At 37.0% G+C, this 18136-nt stretch overlaps 1 protein-coding gene across 2 annotated transcripts; it reads left to right on the top strand.

Moving 5' to 3' along the window:
- Nucleotides 1-16197: 16197 nt before the first annotated feature.
- On the top strand, nt 16198-17717 carry LOC135616160 (cyclin-D3-2-like). 2 transcript variants are annotated; one of them, XM_065115346.1, is made up of 3 exons: nt 16202-17069; nt 17155-17267; nt 17352-17717. In XM_065115346.1, the coding sequence occupies exons 1-3, from the start codon at nt 16349-16351 to the stop codon at nt 17622-17624; spliced, it is 1107 nt and encodes a 368-aa protein (XP_064971418.1). In that variant the 5' UTR covers nt 16202-16348; the 3' UTR covers nt 17625-17717. The 2 variants fall into 2 exon arrangements, with proteins under 2 accessions (XP_064971417.1, XP_064971418.1); XM_065115345.1 differs by having other exon boundaries at nt 16198-17069; nt 17155-17717.
- Nucleotides 17718-18136: the final 419 nt, after the last annotated feature.

Raw genomic sequence — 18136 nt, 5'->3', positions numbered from 1 at the left:
CCGTCGAACTCTCGAACTCGCAACAAATCCTTCGCGCTTGACTCCGACACTTTGTTTCGCTTTATGTCTTCATCGTTATCGTAGTTAATCCTACACACATAAGCCAAAACTCTACTCTGATCTAGACAATTATTACAACGCGAATTGACATTCTATTGCCCGGCACGTCATTGGTTGGCGCTTCGTCCGATTCTTCAGTGCATTGTCCTTTCTTACGGCTTGTTACCCAATTGGCGGTTGACCTCCGCAACCCCGATATCCTTGGCGCAATTCTGCTTTTGGCCCAATGCCCGACGTCCGAAGCCTTCTGCCATCCAATATCCTAACGTGATCTCCTCCGGCGCAACGTCAATTCTTCCTGCGTTAACTGTCTAATCCTGATTGAGTAGACCTGCATCACTTAAAATGCAATTAAACATCTAAACACAATCAATTAGTTTCATCATCAAAATCCGAGATTCAATAATCTCCCCCTTTTTGATGATGACAACTAATTGATGACTAACGGAGTTAACCTTAACTCATCGGAGTTTAACTAAACTCCCCCTATCAATATGCCATTGATAGAACCCTTGGATTATCCCAAATCCAAGTAACATTCAACACATGTTATGAAAAACATTTAAACCATCATGTAAATATATAAAATATTCAATTTAATGCATGAAGTCATCAATATACTTCTCCCCCTTTGTCATCAACAAAAAGGAGAAGTTCCTACTCTTATGTGTTTAGAGAAAAAAAGTTCCATACATTGCATGAAAAACATAGTATCAAATTTTATCGTCATGCAATCTAGCAATTAAAGACGTGTAAGTTTAGCATGTTTGCTTTTCTTGAGATAACAACTAATTGCTTGTCTTTAGATTACAAGCTAGCAATTTTCATGATATGCAAGTTGCAAACTAGCAAATTTTTGCTTCCTTTGCAATGTTTGAGCTAGCAATTTTGCTTCCGTAGCATGTTTTGTATTTTGAGATAGGCAAGATAGCACTTTTACAAATTTTTTGTTTCTTAAGATAGGCAAGCTTGTGATGTTTAAGATAGCAAGCTCTTTCTTCTCTTTTGAGAAGTGTCATTTTTGCTTTCTTAGCAAAATGCCAAACTACCAAGAGACAATGTTTTACATGAGGCAAGCAAACAATTTGGCAAGTGTTACATTTGCATCTTCTCTTTAGATGTGCAGGAAAGTAAATAATTTTTTATATTTTCTTGACATTTCAAGCTATCAATTTTTGGTGATGTTCAAGATATCAATTTCTTCTCTTTTGAGAAGTGTAATTTTTTGCCTTTTTCTTGAATTGTGCTAGCAATCTATCTCCCCCTTTGTCATTGTCAAAAAGAAGGGAGAACTCAATGGCTAAAAATTTCAACCATTCAACAAGCCAAATATGCAAAGAATTCATGAAAGATATCAATAAGGATCAATTCGTGAATACCAAAGATATGATTCATGGTTCATTAAAATTCTTCTTAACAAGTTCACAATCAAGATTCATATAATTCATAATAAAGAAAATTGATGTACAATCATCACACAAGGCATACAAGGCAAAGAAATCTTGTTATTTCTATATTATGAAATATATGATATCAAGGCTCATGATTCATTTGAAAAGATATAGCACAAAGAGTAACTTGAAACATTCTTATCAAGATCACATTTTAAAATATTCCAAGTATCAAGATATCAATATGACGCTTTATTGAATTCTTAGAAATCAAAAGACAAGTTACACTTCATTTGAAGAATTCCTTTCTGATAAATGGAGGGAGCATAATGAACGATCTTGATTTATAAAGAACTTCATGTTATAATTATCAAGATCATGATTTTAATAATTATTTTCTTTAGCAAAGAATCATAAAAACACTTTATTTTTGCATAAGAAATCTCATTATATTATGATTTATAAATTCTTTCTCTACACATGAATCATAGGAGATATAATAGCAATGATAACATGATTCATTTGGTAATAAATAGCAAGGAGAACAATTTGTTTCATGCATAAGAAATCTCAATAAGATCACATTTCACAAGAAATTTCAAGCATCAAATATCAAGTAATCATCATGTTTCTTCTTAAGTCAAGAAGTCAAGGGAAAGTTCATGATTCAGTTAAAACAAAATTTCATTCAAGTTAATTAAAAAAATCATAATCAAATTATCATTTTTGAGATTCATAACATGAATAACGTTATTACTATTTCATCAAAATCAATTTCGAGATTCACACAATATCATGAAATCATTAATCTCGATAAGATGGGAAAAGCATTTTCTTTTTAAGTGATTCTTTTAACACATCAAAAAAAAAAAAAAAAACTCATTCATAATTCAAGTGATTTACAAGATATTATAAATGAATTTATCACTTGTATTTCATCAAAATCGAGAACTCTAGAGATAGAAAATGATTGAAGCATTATTCATATTTAAAATGTATCTTATGTCGTAAATACAAATCAAGCATTTGTCAAATCTGAAATCATCCTCAAAATTACATTCAATAAATTCATATATGACAAGCATAGATTTATTAAAAAATCAATAAGATAGAGGATTACTTTTCATTTTTATAAATTTCTATTCATGTGATTTGCTTCTTATGAGCATGCCTTTGCCCCCTTTTTTTTAAAAAAAAAAATGTCAACATTCAAGATAGAAGGGTAAATTTCATAAAATAAATCATCAAGCATGATTCCATGATAACATCCTTTTAATATCTTGATATTCATTATCAAGTATGATTTCAAAAAGTATGTTCAAGAGAAATCATTAAGACCAAATGCATGATACACTCATTTATTTTCAAAATATTCATCATGTTTATTTTCATGAGATTCACAAGATTGGTAAAATAAATTCATTAATCTCAATAGGATATAAAATTCATTTCTATTTCATATAATTGATTTCATGTGAGGGTATTCAAGTCTTTTTGTGAAAACATGTATCATCATTTAAAATCAAAACATAAGTTTCGTCATTAAGCCGTCAAGACCAAACACATCAAAAATGATATCACATCTATCATCAAAAGACTATCAAGAAATTCATACAAGGATGTACATGCACTATGTCATCTTAATACGTCATAAAAATGATTAAACCAAAAATATGTTAATCCAATTGTTAATTTAAAATGAGAGTTTCAAATCAATATTTACTTCAAAAACTCATGCATGACATAAAATCATCAAGATACACATGCATAGATTAATCCTAAGCATTATCACATATCATATAGTTAGCATCCCTAATGTTGCATACATCATTCAACATTTCAAAACATAACATATATGAAACCTTAGCAATATACTTTTCATGATTAAATATTTAATTTTTCAAAGATGCTAAAAATAAAAACAAATTTTTATTTTCTATTCCTACTATTTAAATTAAGCACTCACGAAAAACTTCAAGTAATTTCAAAATAATTCAAGAGAGTTGAGTTACTTACCTTGTAGTCGAAGCCCGTCAAAGCTCAATTTGCCGTTTCATCTTTGGAAGTTCTTGATTCATCCTTGGTTGACTTCCTCTTTTTTGGCCTCTTCCTTCGTTCAAGTTCATTGTCTATTTTAGATTTTTGTTTAATAAACTTATTAAGATTTAGTGTTCGAAGTTCAAGTTCATCATTGTCCTCATCACTTGAGTCATCGCTCAAGTGGTATTCATTTGTCCAGAGTTCCAAATCCTTCCTATTCTTTGGAAGGTGGTTCAAGTGTTGATCGTGTTCATCATGTGCATTGCGCACCATTTCATATGTCATCAATGAGCCGATAAGTTCTTCAAGTGGAAAAATATTTAAATCTTTTGTTTCTTGTATTGCCGTTACTTTTGATTCCCAAGCTTTAGAAAGTGATCGTAAAACTTTACTAACAAGTTCAAAATTCGAGAAACATTTGCCAAGAGCTTGTAAATCATTGACGACATCCGTAAAACGGGTGTACATGTCAACAATGGTTTCGCTCGGCTTCATTCGAAAAAGCTCGAAATCATGCACTAAAATGTTAACTTTCGAGTCTTTGACTCTACTAGTTCCCTCGTGCGTGATTTCAAGTGTTCGCCAAATATCAAAAGCCGTTTCGCACGTTGAAATCCGATTGAACTCATTTTTGTCCAAAGCACAAAATAAGGCATTCATAGCCTTTGCGTTTAAAGAAAAATACTTTTTCTCCAAATCCGACCATTCGTTCATCAGTTTAGAGGGAAGTTGAAAATTGTTTTCAACGATATTCTATAAATCTAAATTCATAGAAATCAAGAAAACTCTCATTCGAGTTTTCCAATAAGTGTAGTCCAATCCGTTAAACAGCGGTGGACGAAAAACCGATGTGCTAACTATGAATTTAAAGATATTTCCTAAGCTATTACAAAGTCCGTAAGTCAAGACTTCTTCCGGCGAGCTTCCGGCGAACTTTCGGCGGTCTTCCGATAAACTCTCGAAAACCATTCTGCGGACTCCCGGCAAGCTCCTAGACTTCACGATTTGATCTTGGTGAGTTCCAACGAGCTTCTTCGGCAAGCTCTGATATTTCTCGGCGAGCTCCGCGAACTTCCAACGAACCTTCCGGCGAGCTTCCGAAAAATCCTTCGGCAAGCTCCCTACTTATTCTTGGCTAGTTCCAGCAGCATTCCCGATGAACCTTCGGACTTCCGTCGAACTCTCGAACTCGCAACAAATCCTTTGCGCTTGACTCCGACACTTTGTTTCGCTTTATGTCTTCATCGATAAGCCCTCTTGAAAGCCATGAAGAGCCATTTCTCTCGGGTGTAAATCCGAAATGAGAAATACCGAGCTCTGATACCAATTGTTATGATCGGAGCGGCACTAAGAGGGGGGGGGTGAATTAGTGCAACGATAAAGTATGATAAACTTTCGACGATTTAAACACTTTCGGAAACTTCGTACTATAAAAGCAACGTTTCGTTTGAAACCATTTCGATTGCGTTTTAACTTGAAGGCAGTAAGCTATTGAAGGGGTTTGCAGTAAGGTAATAGCAGGAAGTAAATGCAAACCAGAAAAGACGGTAGTTTATAGTGGTTCGGTCAATCGTGACCTACATCCACTCCTCCGATTCCTCTTCCGTCGAGGCCACCGGCATCCACTAACGATCTTCCTTTACTAGGCGAAGATCAACCTCCTTCTTACACCCCTCTTACAACTTCTTACAAGTGGTTCACCCCTTTTATAAAGATTTCAATGAAAAGAAAGGAGGTGAACACTCAAGCTATTGAAAACAAGACTTTTCCTAAAGCTTTTCTCAACTTCTAGCTTCTCAAAAGGTTGTTGTCTCAGCTGAGATTTGAGGGGTATTTATAGGCCTCAAGAGGATTCAAATTTGGGCTCCAAAATTTGAATCCTCTTTGGTTCCCGATGCTGGCGGTGCCACCGCCTATCAGTGTCAAACACTGACAGTGGACTAGCGGTGCCACCGCCCAGCCCAGGCGATGCCACCGCCTGGCTCTCGGGTGCTGGGCGGTGCAACCGCCCAGTCTGGTGGTGCCACCGCCAAACCCTTCGGTTCACTAGTTGGGCTTTAAATTTAGCCCAAACCAAGTCTAATTTTGGGCCCAATTGGCCCCTAACCAGGATATAGGATTATCTCTTAATCCTAATCCTAATTAATGTGCTAACTATGAATTTAAAGATATTTCCTAAGCTATTACAAAGTCCGCAAGTCAAGACTTCTTCCGGCGAGCTTCCGGCGAACTTTCGGCGGTCTTCCGATAAACTCTCGAAAATCGTTCTGCGGACTCCCGGCAAGCTCCTAGACTTCACGATTTGATCTTGGTGAGTTCCAACGAGCTTCTTCGGCAAGCTCTGATCTTTCTCGGCGAGCTCTGCGAACTTCCAACGAACCTTCCGGCGAGCTTCCGAAAAATCCTTCGGCAAGCTCCCTACTTATTCTTAGCTAGTTCCGACAGCATTCCCGATGAACCTTCGGACTTCCGTCGAACTCTCGAACTCGCAACAAATCCTTTGCGCTTGACTCCGACACTTTGTTTCGCTTTATGTCTTCATCGTTATCGTAGTTAATCCTACACACACAAGCCAAAACTCTACTCCGATCTAAACAATTATTACAACGCGAATTAACATTCTGTTGCCCGGCCCATCATTGGTTGGCGCTTCGTCCGATTCTTCAGTGCATCGTCCTTTTTGCGGCTTGTTACCTAATTGGCGGTTGACCTCCGCAACCCCGATATCCTTGGTACAATTCCACTTTTGGCCCGATGCCCGACGTCTGAAGCCTTCTGCCATCCAATATCCTAATATGCAAGTTTTACTACATACAAGCTAGCAAATTTAAAGATTTGCAAGTTAGCATATTTGCTTTTCTTTGCGATGTGCATGATAGCATTTCTTTGTAATGTTCAAGATAGCAAATTGTATATTATGCTAGCTAGCAAATTAAAGATGTTCAAAAAAGCATGCCCTTTCTTCTCTTTTGAGAAGTGTCAATTTTGCTTCCTTAGTAAAATGCCAACCTAGCAAGGGAGAATGTTTTACATGAGGCAAGCAAGCAATTTGGCAAGTGTTACATTTGCATCTTTTCTTTATATGTGCAAGAAAGTAAGCAAGTTTTTGTATTTTCTTGACTTATGCAAGCTAGCTAATTTCATTTTGAGATGACCCTTTACATCAATTCAAGATAGCACATTAGCAACTCTTTCTCCCCCTTTGTCATTGGCAAAAGGAAAGGAAGATTCAAGTCATGAATATCAAAATAATAATTTTATCATGAATATTTCATCATTGCATGCATCATTATCATACGTTAAAGTATTGCATACATAATACCAAATCATCATATATTTTTTTAAAATATATAAACTCATCATTATATGCATGATTCCAAATCATCATTTATATTATTTCAATCATTTTTTCAATCATCACTATAACTCATCATGCACAAAATGTAAAATTATCTAACATGATACAAACATTTATTTTCAAAATATTTATCACTATTTTCATGTATGTTAATAAAGTATTCATGATACCGAACATTAAATCAATATTTTTAAGTATTTATCACTTCATGATTGTTGGTACCAAACATTTATCATTTAAAGCATTCATGATACACATCATATGCAATACATCACATACATCATCATAATAAAAAAACATATGCATCATTCCAAATCATAAACATTTCAAATCATCATGGTATTAATCTATCAAATTGCATCCTGCCATACATGATTATAACTTGTTCCCATTTTATCATTGTAAACAAGAAAGAATAAGGGAAGAATAAAATAGTGCATAATATTTCAATTATTTCGAGGCATACAAGCCATAAATCCAATGGCATCATGTCATGAAAGATAAGACCTCTTGAATTACAAAAGACATGATTCATTTTATCAAATATCTTTTTTAAATAAAATATCAAGAAAAATCATAAGAGTACAAAGAATAGATCTTGTTTTAAAAGAAAATCAAGTAATAAATCCAAGAAATCAAGATCATAATTTGAATACAAATTCTTTCAAATTCAAATCGTCAAATTCATCAAAATCTCAACATTACTTTCAAGAGATTCAAAATGGTATACATAGATTTATCATAATAAACATCAAGATCAATAGGATAGAGAAAAATAAATTTTCAAGGAAAAAATATTTTCCTCTTTTTAGTTGTTTCAATTCATATGATTTTATTTCACTTATACCAAATAAAAACATGTATCATGTTTAAAACCGAAAGTGTAAGATTTATTACAACAAAGATTAATAAGGCACTTTCATTATGGTAAAAATCAATAATCCATAAATCACAAGATTCATCATGCATAATTTCAAAATTTATTAAGCATGATCATTATGCATGACACTAAAACATAGTTTCAAAATGTTTAATATTTTCATTACATCATTATGCAATGATTTCATTGAACATAATTTTGAATGATTCTTATAGATAACTAAAACTTTTTTAGTTTTAATTTATGTGATTGACTTTATATTAGCATGCTCAAGTTTTGTTCTTATGTCAAAAACATACATCATGTTTGAAAACCAAAGACAAGATTCATAAAAAAATCATCAAGCCTTCCATATAAAAACCATGCATTATCATTGAAAGTCAATATGGAAATCATCAAAATACACATTCTTGCCTCTCAAGCGCATATATATATATATATATATATATATATATATATATATATATATATATATATATATATATATATATATATATATATATATATATATATATATATAATCATTTAAATCTAACATTTTATTCTATTAACATAAAACATACAATTTTCAAGAAAAATAATTATTCAAAAAAAAGAAAAGAGAAAATGCATCATGGAAAACATCAAGTAATTTCAAAATAATTCAAGAGAGTTGAGTTTTACTTACCTTGTAGTCGAAGCCCGTCAAAGCCCAATTCACCGTTTCACCTTTGGAAGTTCTTGATTCATCCTTGGGTGCCTTCCTCTTCTTTGGCCTCGTCCTCCGCTCAAGTTCATTGTTTATTTTAGATTTTTGTTTAATGAACTTATTAAGATTTAGTGTTCGAAGTTCAAATTTATCATTGTCCTCATCACTTGAGTCATTGCTCAAGTGGTATTCATTTGTCCAGAGTTCTAAATCCTTCCTGTTCTTTGGAAGGTGATTCAAGTGTTCATTGAGTTCAACATGTTCCAAAAGTGTCATTTCATAGGTCATTAATGACTCGATTAATTCTTCTAATGGAAAATCATTTAAATTTTTTGTCTCTTGTATTGCAATTATTTTAGAATCCCAACTTTTTGGAAGGGATCTTAAGATTTTAGTGACTAGTTCAAAATTAGAAAAACTTTTACCAAGAGTTTTGAGTCCATTGATGACATCCGTGAAACGGGTGTACATGTCTCCGATGGACTCACTTGGTTTCATCCGAAAAAGTTCGTAAGAATGCACAAGAATATTGATTTTGGACTCTTTCACTCGGCTAGTGCCTTCATGAGTGGCCTCTAGAGTTCTCCAAATATCAAAAGCCGAGTCACACATAGAAACGCGATTAAATTCATTGTTGTCAAGTGCACAATATAAGGCATTCATAGCCTTTGCATTTAGAGAAAATATCTTCTTCTCCAAATCATTCCAATGGTTCATTGGAAGAGAAGACATTTCAAATCCATTTTCGACTATGTGCCATAAATTCAAATCCAAAGAAAGTAAGAAAACTCTCATTCGAGTTTTCCAATAAGTGTAGTCCGTCCCGTTAAACAACGGTGGATGAACAACTGATAAGCCCTCTTGAAAGCCATGAAGAGCCATTTCTCTTGGGTGTAAATCTGAAATAAGAAATACCGGGCTCTGATACCAATTGTTAGGATCGGAGCGGCACTAAGAGGGGGGGGTGAATTAGTGCAGCGGTAAAGTACGATAAACTTTTAACGATTTAAACACTTTCGGAAGCTTCGTACGATAAAAGCAACGTTTCATTTGAAACCATTTTGATTGCGTTTTAACTTGAAGGGATACGTAAAAAGGAGACAAAGAAGTAGAGCATCAAAGTGAAGATGGTTTGCAGTAATATAAATGACAATAAGATAAACGCAAACCGATTTATAGTGGTTTGGTCATGCGACCTATATCCACTTGCGAAGCCTTATTCGATGAGGCTCCCAACTTCCACTAGCAAATCACTTTGAAGGGGAAGGACAAATACCCCTCTTACAACCTTTTACAAGTGGTTCACTCTCTTACAAATTTTCAAAGAGAAAGAAGGAGGTGAACACTCAAGCAATTGAAAACAAAAACTTGCAAAAGACTTTGCTAAGACTTTTATCTCAATATCTTGCTTCTCAAAGGTTGTGATCTCAGTTAAGAATTGAGGGGTATTTATAGGCCCCAAGAGGATTCAAATTTGGGCTCCAAATTTTGAATTCTCTTGGGTTCCCGAGGCTGGCGGTGCCACCGCCCGATCTCTCGGGTTCTAGGCGGTGCCATCGCTCAGTTCTCGGGTTCTAGGCAGTGCCACCACCTAATCTGGCAGTGCCACTGCCTACACTATTTCAGCTCACTGGTTGGGCTCCAAACTTGGCCCAAATCAGTCCGAACTCGGCCCAATTGGCCCCTACTTGGATTATAGGATTAACACCTAATTCTAACCCTAATTAATGTGCTAAATACGAATTTAAAGACATTTCCTAAGCTATTACAAAGTCCACAAGTCAAGACTTCTTCCGGCGAGCTTCCGGCGAACTTCTGGCGGTCTTCCGATAAACTCTCGGAAACCATTCTGCGGACTCCCGGCAAGCTCCTAGACTTCACAATTTGATCTTGGCGAGTTCCAATGAGCTTCTTCGGCAAGCTCCGATCTTTCTCGGTGAGCTCTGCGAACTTCCAACGAACCTTCTGGCGAGCTTCCGAAAAACCCTTCGGCAAGCTCCCTACTCATTCTCGGCTAGTTCCGACAGCATTCCCGACGAACCTTCGGACTTCCGTCGAACTCTCGAACTCGCAACAAATCCTTCACGCTTGACTCCAACACTTTGTTTCGCTTTATGTCTTCATCGTTATCGTAGTTAATCCTGCACACACAAGCCAAAACTCTACTCCGATCTAGACAATTATTACAACGTGAATTGACATTCTGTTGCCCGGCACGTCATTGGTTGGCGCTTCGTCCGATTCTTCAGCGCATCGTCCTCTCTTGCGGCTTGTTGCCCAATCGGCGGTTGACCTCCGTAAACCTGATATCCTTGGCGCAATTTCGCTCTTGGCCTGATGCCCGACGTCCGAAGCCTTCTGCCATCTAATATCCTAACGTGATCTCCTTCGGCGCAACGTCAATTCCTCTTGCGTTAACTATCTAATCATGATCGAGTAGACCTGCATCACTCAAAATACAGTTAAACATCTAAACACAATCAATTAGTTTCATCATCAAAATCCGAGATTCAACACGTCCAGCCTAGCGGTACCACCTCCTGATACCCTACCACTAGGTAGTATTGTTAGGATCGTAGTGGCACTAAGAGGGGGGGGGGGGGGGGGTGAATTAGTGCAGCGGATTAAAACTTGTAAATTTGAAAACGATTTTGTAAATGCGTAGAGATTTCAATTCGTCAATGACTTAGAGAAAGTAGCTCGAGTAAAGTGAGAAGATGAAAATAAAAAGCTTGCTGCTATGTAAATAACAGTTTCAGAAAAGTAAATACTCACACATTCAAGGAATACATCAATTTAAAGTGGTTCGGTCAAAATGACCTACATCCACTTGCGAAGCCTTCTTCAATGAGGCTCCCAACTTCTACTAGCAAATCACTTTGAAGAGGAAGGACAAATACCCCTCTTACAACCTTTTACAAGTGGTTCATACTCTTACAAATTTTCAAAGAGAAAGAGGGAGATGAACACTCAAGCTATTGAAAACAAAACTTGCTAAAGACTTTGCTAAGGCTTTTATCTCAATCTCTTGCTTCTCAAAAGTTGTTATCTCCGTTAAGAATTGAGGGGTATTTATAGGCCCCAAGAGGATTCAAATTTGGGCTCCAAATTTGAATTACTTTTGGGTTCCCGGTGCTGGCGATGCCACCGTCTATCAGTGTCTGACACTGACAGTGTACTAGCAGTGCCACCGCCCAATCCGACGGTGCCACCGTCGGACCTCTCGGGTGCTGGGCGGTGCCATCGCCCAATCCAGCAGTTTGCTGGTAGTACCACCGCCGAAACTCTCAGGTTCTGGGTGGTGCCATCGCCCAGTCTGGTGGTGCCACCGCCTAGACTATTTCATCTCACTGGTTGGGCTCCAAACTTGGCCCAAACCAGTCCAAACTTGGGCCCAATTGGCCCCTAACTGGGTTATAGTATTAACCCTTAATTCTAACCCTAATTACATGTAAACTACGAAATTAAGACATAGTTCTAAGCAAGTTTTTATTCGGCAATGTCGAATTTCCTTCTGGCGAGCTTTTCGGCGAACTTCCGACGGACTTCCGATACACCCTCGGATTTCTTCCAACGAACTCCCAGTAGGCTCCCGATCTTGTGGTGAGTTCAGCGAGTCTTTGGTAAGTAGCCAAATCTTCTCGGTGATCTCCGCGAACCTCCGATGATCTCTCCGGCGGACTTCCGAAAACTTTGGCAAGTCCCCGATTTCTTCTCGGTTGGTTCCAACAACACTTCCGACGAATCTTCGAACTCTCGGCGAACTCTCGAACACCTATCAAACTTGACTCCAGTAGACTTGCTTTATGTCTTCATGCTATCGTAATTAATCCTACACACTTAACTCAATAATATGGATTAGATCAATTAACCCATCAATTGATTTCATCATCAAAATCTGAGATTCAACAATCTCCCTCTTTTTTATGATGGCAATCAATTGATGATGGAGTTAAACATAACTCCCCCTATCTACATGCCATATAATGAGAAAATAAAAACTCTTGAATTCAATTTCTTTGAATTTAAGCCTAAACCGATAAGTTCTATCCGTTGAACTTATCGTTATTTTCTATAAGCATGAGCAAATATGAAACTTCATATTTCTCATAATTTCAAGCTATGAAAATTATTTTCAAGTCGAATGATAAAAGACAATTATCATTTCGACAAGAGATATGAACTTTTAACATAAATCTCATGATATCAATGTAAGGCATGATTTCATATGATCATGAGATGAAATGACAACCAATCTAAAAACTTTCATACTGCGATATTCTCAAAAAGTTTTACAATGTATATAAGATATTTTTGCGATGCATATAAGACATTTACATTACACAACATATTAGCTTTTGCAATTCATATAAGTCATGCTATCACATTTGCGATGCATATAAGACATTTGCATTACACAAGCTTTTATAATTCATATAAGTCATGCTATCACATTTGTGATACATATAAGATATTTGCATTACATAAGATTTTGCAATTCATATAAGTCATGCTATCGATGCTTATAAGACATTTGCATTACATAAGCTTTTGCAATTCATATAAGTCATGCTATCGATGCATATAAGACATTTGCATTACACAACATATTAGCTTTTGCAATTCATATTTTGCACAAGTCATCAATCTTTTGCACATTCTTCTCCTCCTTTGTTATCAACAAAAAGGAGATGAGGTTTTAAGCATAAAACTCATGATCATTGAAGCCATTCATAAAATTATCTCATAAGAAAAAAATCTTGAAAAGGAGATGGCAAAATTGACAAAGCTTTAACTTGGCATTAATATTGATCATTCAAGGAAGACATCAAATCATCCAAAATAACATGAAGGAGCCATCAAAATGTTGATAAAATTTTGAAAAGAAACATCCAATATCATATTCTAGAATAATGTCAAACGCATGTGAAGATAGCATAGAGGTTTACAATAATAAGAAAGAAGTCAAATCCACGAAAGCCGAAAAGAGGATGAAAAATTTTTGAAAAATATATACAATCAAACTCATTCACAAGGACAATTCAACATGCCTAATTCCCTTCTAATAAAGTCAAATTGATCTTCATTTAAGGATTTTATAAAAATATTTGCTAATTGATACTTTGTATAAATAAATTCTAGAATGACATTATTATTATTGACATGATCTCGTATAAAGTGATGCCTAATATCAATATACTTAGTTCTATAGTGTTGAATTGGATTTTTGGTTAGACAAATATCACTTGTATTATCACATTTTATGGGAATGTTCTTTAAGTAAATTCCATAGTTTTCCAATGTATTTTTCATCTAAACAACTTGTGTACAGCATGCACTTGTAGCTATGTATTCGGCTTCCACCATAAATAGTGCAACTAAATTTTATTTCTTGGAAATCCAAGAAACAAGTGCATGTTCTAAAAATTGATATGTTACGGATGTGCTTTTTTTATCTATTCTACATCCGCCAAAATCGATATATGCATAAGCTATTAAATCAAAATTATCAGATTTTGGATATCATAATCCTAAATTAGGAGTTGCTTTAAGATATTTAAGGATTCTTTTAACACTTTTAAGATGAGACAATTTAGGATTAGCTTGAAACGTAGCACAAAGTCCTACACTAAACATGATATCCGGTCTAGTTGCAGTGAGGTAAAGTAAACTACCAATCATTCCCATACATGTTTTTTGATCAAAGTTTTCACCACTTTCATGTCTAACTTAATGGAAGTACTCATAGGAGTGTTTATAGCTTTTGAACCATCCATGTTAAATCGTTTTAACAATTCACTTCATCTCTATTTAGCCCCTCCATCAGATATGCCCTTATGTTGAGATCCTTCACAATAAATAGAGTAAGAATTTAATTAAAATATTATTAAAAGAATATAATTTAGAGATAGATATTAGGTTCTTCATAGTAGGAATATAAAGAACATTAGAGAGTAAAAAGGATTTTGAGAAAGATGGAAGGTTTATAGAACCAATGAGTTATTTTAAGACCTTTATCATCACCTATCATGAGATTATCTGAACCATCATAATTTGAATGAAGAGATAGATTATTCAAGTTAAACATGACATGATAAGAAGCCTCGGAATCAACTAATTTGATGAAGGTTGAAAGGATTAAGCAATAAAGTGAGCACATGATAGTAGTAATAAGAATCAAGCAAGAGTAAAACATCCGTGGAATAGCAACTTACAAGCGATAACATTCTTACTAGCATGGCCTTCTATGTCATATATTTGATAGGTGATTTTGTTATTGAATTGTTGCTCGAATTTATTGACTCTTTTTTTATGGCATTGTTGCAAGTTGCTTCTAGAATGATTGTTTGGATGATTATGGATCTTGCCTTTATTGTTAAAATTAGCCTTGTTAGCAAAATTGGTAGTGAAAGAAGTAGTATCACAAGATTGTGACTCTCGCATAAGATAAGCTTTATAGTCAGAAAGCCTATCATGAAGTTCTTCAAAAGATATAGAACTATCACGAGCATATATCGTAGCCGAGATCTTCTTATAATCTAAACAAAGACCATTTAATATATAAAAAATAATCTCTTCATCATTAAGAGATGTATCAACTATAATAAGTGCATATGCTTGAGTTTTGATAGCCTACATATAGTCAGAAATAGATTTTGTACCCATAGAAAGCTTGAAGAAAGTTTCTCAAAGTTGCATGAGGCAACCACGAGATTGGTCCGCAAATATTATTGCAAGGGTAGACCACATCTCATGAGAGGATTTTGTAGAGGGTATGTAGGGAATGATTTGAGAAGAGAGAGAAGTAATTATAGCACTTTTAAGAAGAAGATCTTGAGAGATCCAAACAAGTGTATTTATGATTAACAACTTCGAGATTATTTTCTCTAATCATTTATGAAGGACAAACGATGGCTCCATCTATATAACTTATGAGATCATAACCGATTAAAAGATAATAAAATTGAGTATACCAAGAGATATACTTTGTGGGCATGAGTTTTTTAAAGGAGCTTTAACTATAACGTTAATGGAGATAAGAGTATTTTGAAGAGTAAAGGAGTTAGAATAAAATTAGATAACTAGCTTGTTGAAGATGTATTATCGGTCATATCAAAAAGTAAAGAAGAAAAAAAAACGAAGCAACTTATAAGAAAGATAAGCTTGTTTGAGCATAAAACCAAATAGAAATTATAATGCTAGTTTGAACGATAATCGAAAAGAAGATACAAAACAAGAGAGAGGATCAAAGGAAAAAAAAAAAAAGTTCATTGGAGCAAATATTGCTGTGATATCATGAAATTAATGACTAGCTTGAATTTTTACTGATAATATATATGAGTTTATATATACAAATAGAGATTACAAAATATGATAATTATATAATTTTCTCAATCAATAGTAAATATAAAATATTTATCTAAATTATTTCATAATATAGGAGATTATGTTGATAGAATTATGATAATATGTTTCATAATTTTTATAATTTAAAATTATTATAATATATTATCAAAATATTTAAAATATTAATAATTTATTTTCCTCAATAACATTCATGCTAATAATAATTTTCGTGTTCTAAAGATACCTGAGTCAGGTAGCAGACGAACTCCACCGATGGACATGCACTGTTCGAGCCTACTTCGCTTGTAAAAAGACCACAATACTGTTGCAGGTTTCAGGCTTCTCCCAAGACGAGTGCAGAAAAGCGACATAAAAGCAATAGTAGATGGAAGGACGGGGCAAAAGGGTTGCGATGGCGCTGCCGCTGTGGAATCCCAACCATGTCCTCCATTTAAACTCACTCGAGATACCTAGAAGAAAATGACAGAAGGAAGCAGGTAGAGATAACAGTGGTAGAGGAAGCGTCTCCCTCGTCTCCTCTTCCTCCTCGTTCTATTAGAGTGACGAAGAAAAGGAGAACAAAGATGGCTCTTTTGCCTCTCTTTGACCCTCTGTGTTGCCAAGAAGAGAGCTTGGAGCTGGAAGAAGAACGGACAGGACCATTGTCGCCCGTCCACCTCCTCGAGGACTGGGCGGCGGTGGCCGAGGAGGAGTGGGTGGAGGCGCTTTGCTCCTTGGCGACCAGAGAAGGGGAGACCCGGCTGCCTGACGGCCGCGGGGAACACACGTACCTGCTGTCGGCAAGGATGGAGGCGGTGGAGTGGGTGGCTCGCGCCTCGGAGCGCCACTTGTTCTCCGCCCTCACGGCGCTGCTTGCCGTCGACTACCTGGACCGGTGCTTCCTCACCTCTTCCGTAGCTGGCGGGCTCCGGCTTCAGCAGGACAAGCCGTGGATGGGGCGGCTGGCGGCTGTGGCCTGCCTGTCTCTGGCAGCGAAGGTGGAGGAGACCCGCGTTCCCCTGCTCCTTGACCTGCAGCTGTCGTTAGCCGCGGCGACGGCGACGGAGCCGGAGGACAACAAGTTCGTGTTCGAGGCCAAGACCATCCGGCTGATGGAGCGACTCGTGCTCTCTTCCCTTGGGTGGCGGATGAACCCCGTCACGCCGCTCTCGTTCATCCACCACCTCCTTCCTCGACTCTGTCCCTGTTCCAAAGACAAGAACGCGATCTCCACCACAACCGCCGCCGCCCGTGTCCGAGATCTGGTTAACGGGTGCGAAGCTATTCTCCTCTGCGTCATAGCCGGTGAGTGCTCGGCCAAACGTCTCCTACTCCTCAAACACTGTTCGTTTTGTCAATCTCACATCATCATCGGATCTGTTCGTGGAAGATCGGAGATGGATCCGCTATCCTGCATCCATTTGGGCCGCGGCGGCGCTGTCCGCCGCTTCGCTGGAGTCCCACGAGACCCACCACCTCATCTCTTTCCTCAACGTTCCAAAGGTTGGATTCTTCTCCCATGTCTGGTTCCCCATTAACTGCTCCGTTGTCATCATCTGCTCACCGATGGAAGTAATCCATCTGCAGGACAAAGTGGACGAATGCTATCAGCTCATCATGGAACGAGGAATCCATGGCGGTAAGCGAAAGCATTCCTCTGCCTCCTCGTACTACGCCTACAGTTCACCAGCAAGTCCAAGCGAGAGTTCGTCGAGCGGCGGCGATTGCTGGTCAAGGTGGCCAACCTCGGGCTCACCTTCGCCGGAGATTCGCCCTCTCAAAAGGCCAAACTGCAGCAGCGGCGGCAAGACCTTCGGAGACAATGAACTCTGCTCCTGTTCCAATGTAAATAGATTATGATCCGGCACTCGTACTAACTACTGCACTCCATCTCTGTTCTCCTTATAATCGGCACTGTTCTTTCCTCGTTGTTGTGAGGAATGCTCGTCTTCATCAAGTCATTCTCTTATCACTTAAGCTCATCGACTCATAAAACGATCCGAAGGATGCGCGCAAATCCTCTCGCCATGTTATGCTTGCCTCTGGCTTTTCTTCTTAATGCTTGTTCCGAGGCATTTAACCCCTCTCTCTCTCTCTCTCTCTCTCTCTCTCTCTCTCTCTCTCTCCTCCTTATCGAGTACTCTCTCAGCTCAGCTCTGCTCTGCACGTCATCTTTTGCTTTAAACAAGGATGTCATGGCTGAGTGTGTGGAGTGTGGTAGGACACATAAGATCGGATTGCTGCCGCAGCACTGGCCACTCCGAGTTCTATCTACCGGAGGCCTACGAGCCATCATGCCACAGGAGCTATCAATCATGAACATTTGTACCAAAATCTTTCTTGGAGTAAATGTCACACTTGGTAAGGAGAAA

This window comes from Musa acuminata, chromosome BXJ2-7 (genome assembly GCF_036884655.1).
Source record: "Musa acuminata AAA Group cultivar baxijiao chromosome BXJ2-7, Cavendish_Baxijiao_AAA, whole genome shotgun sequence".
Classification (NCBI taxonomy): domain Eukaryota; kingdom Viridiplantae; phylum Streptophyta; class Magnoliopsida; order Zingiberales; family Musaceae; genus Musa; species Musa acuminata.
This window is presented reverse-complemented; position numbering and strand designations above follow the sequence as displayed.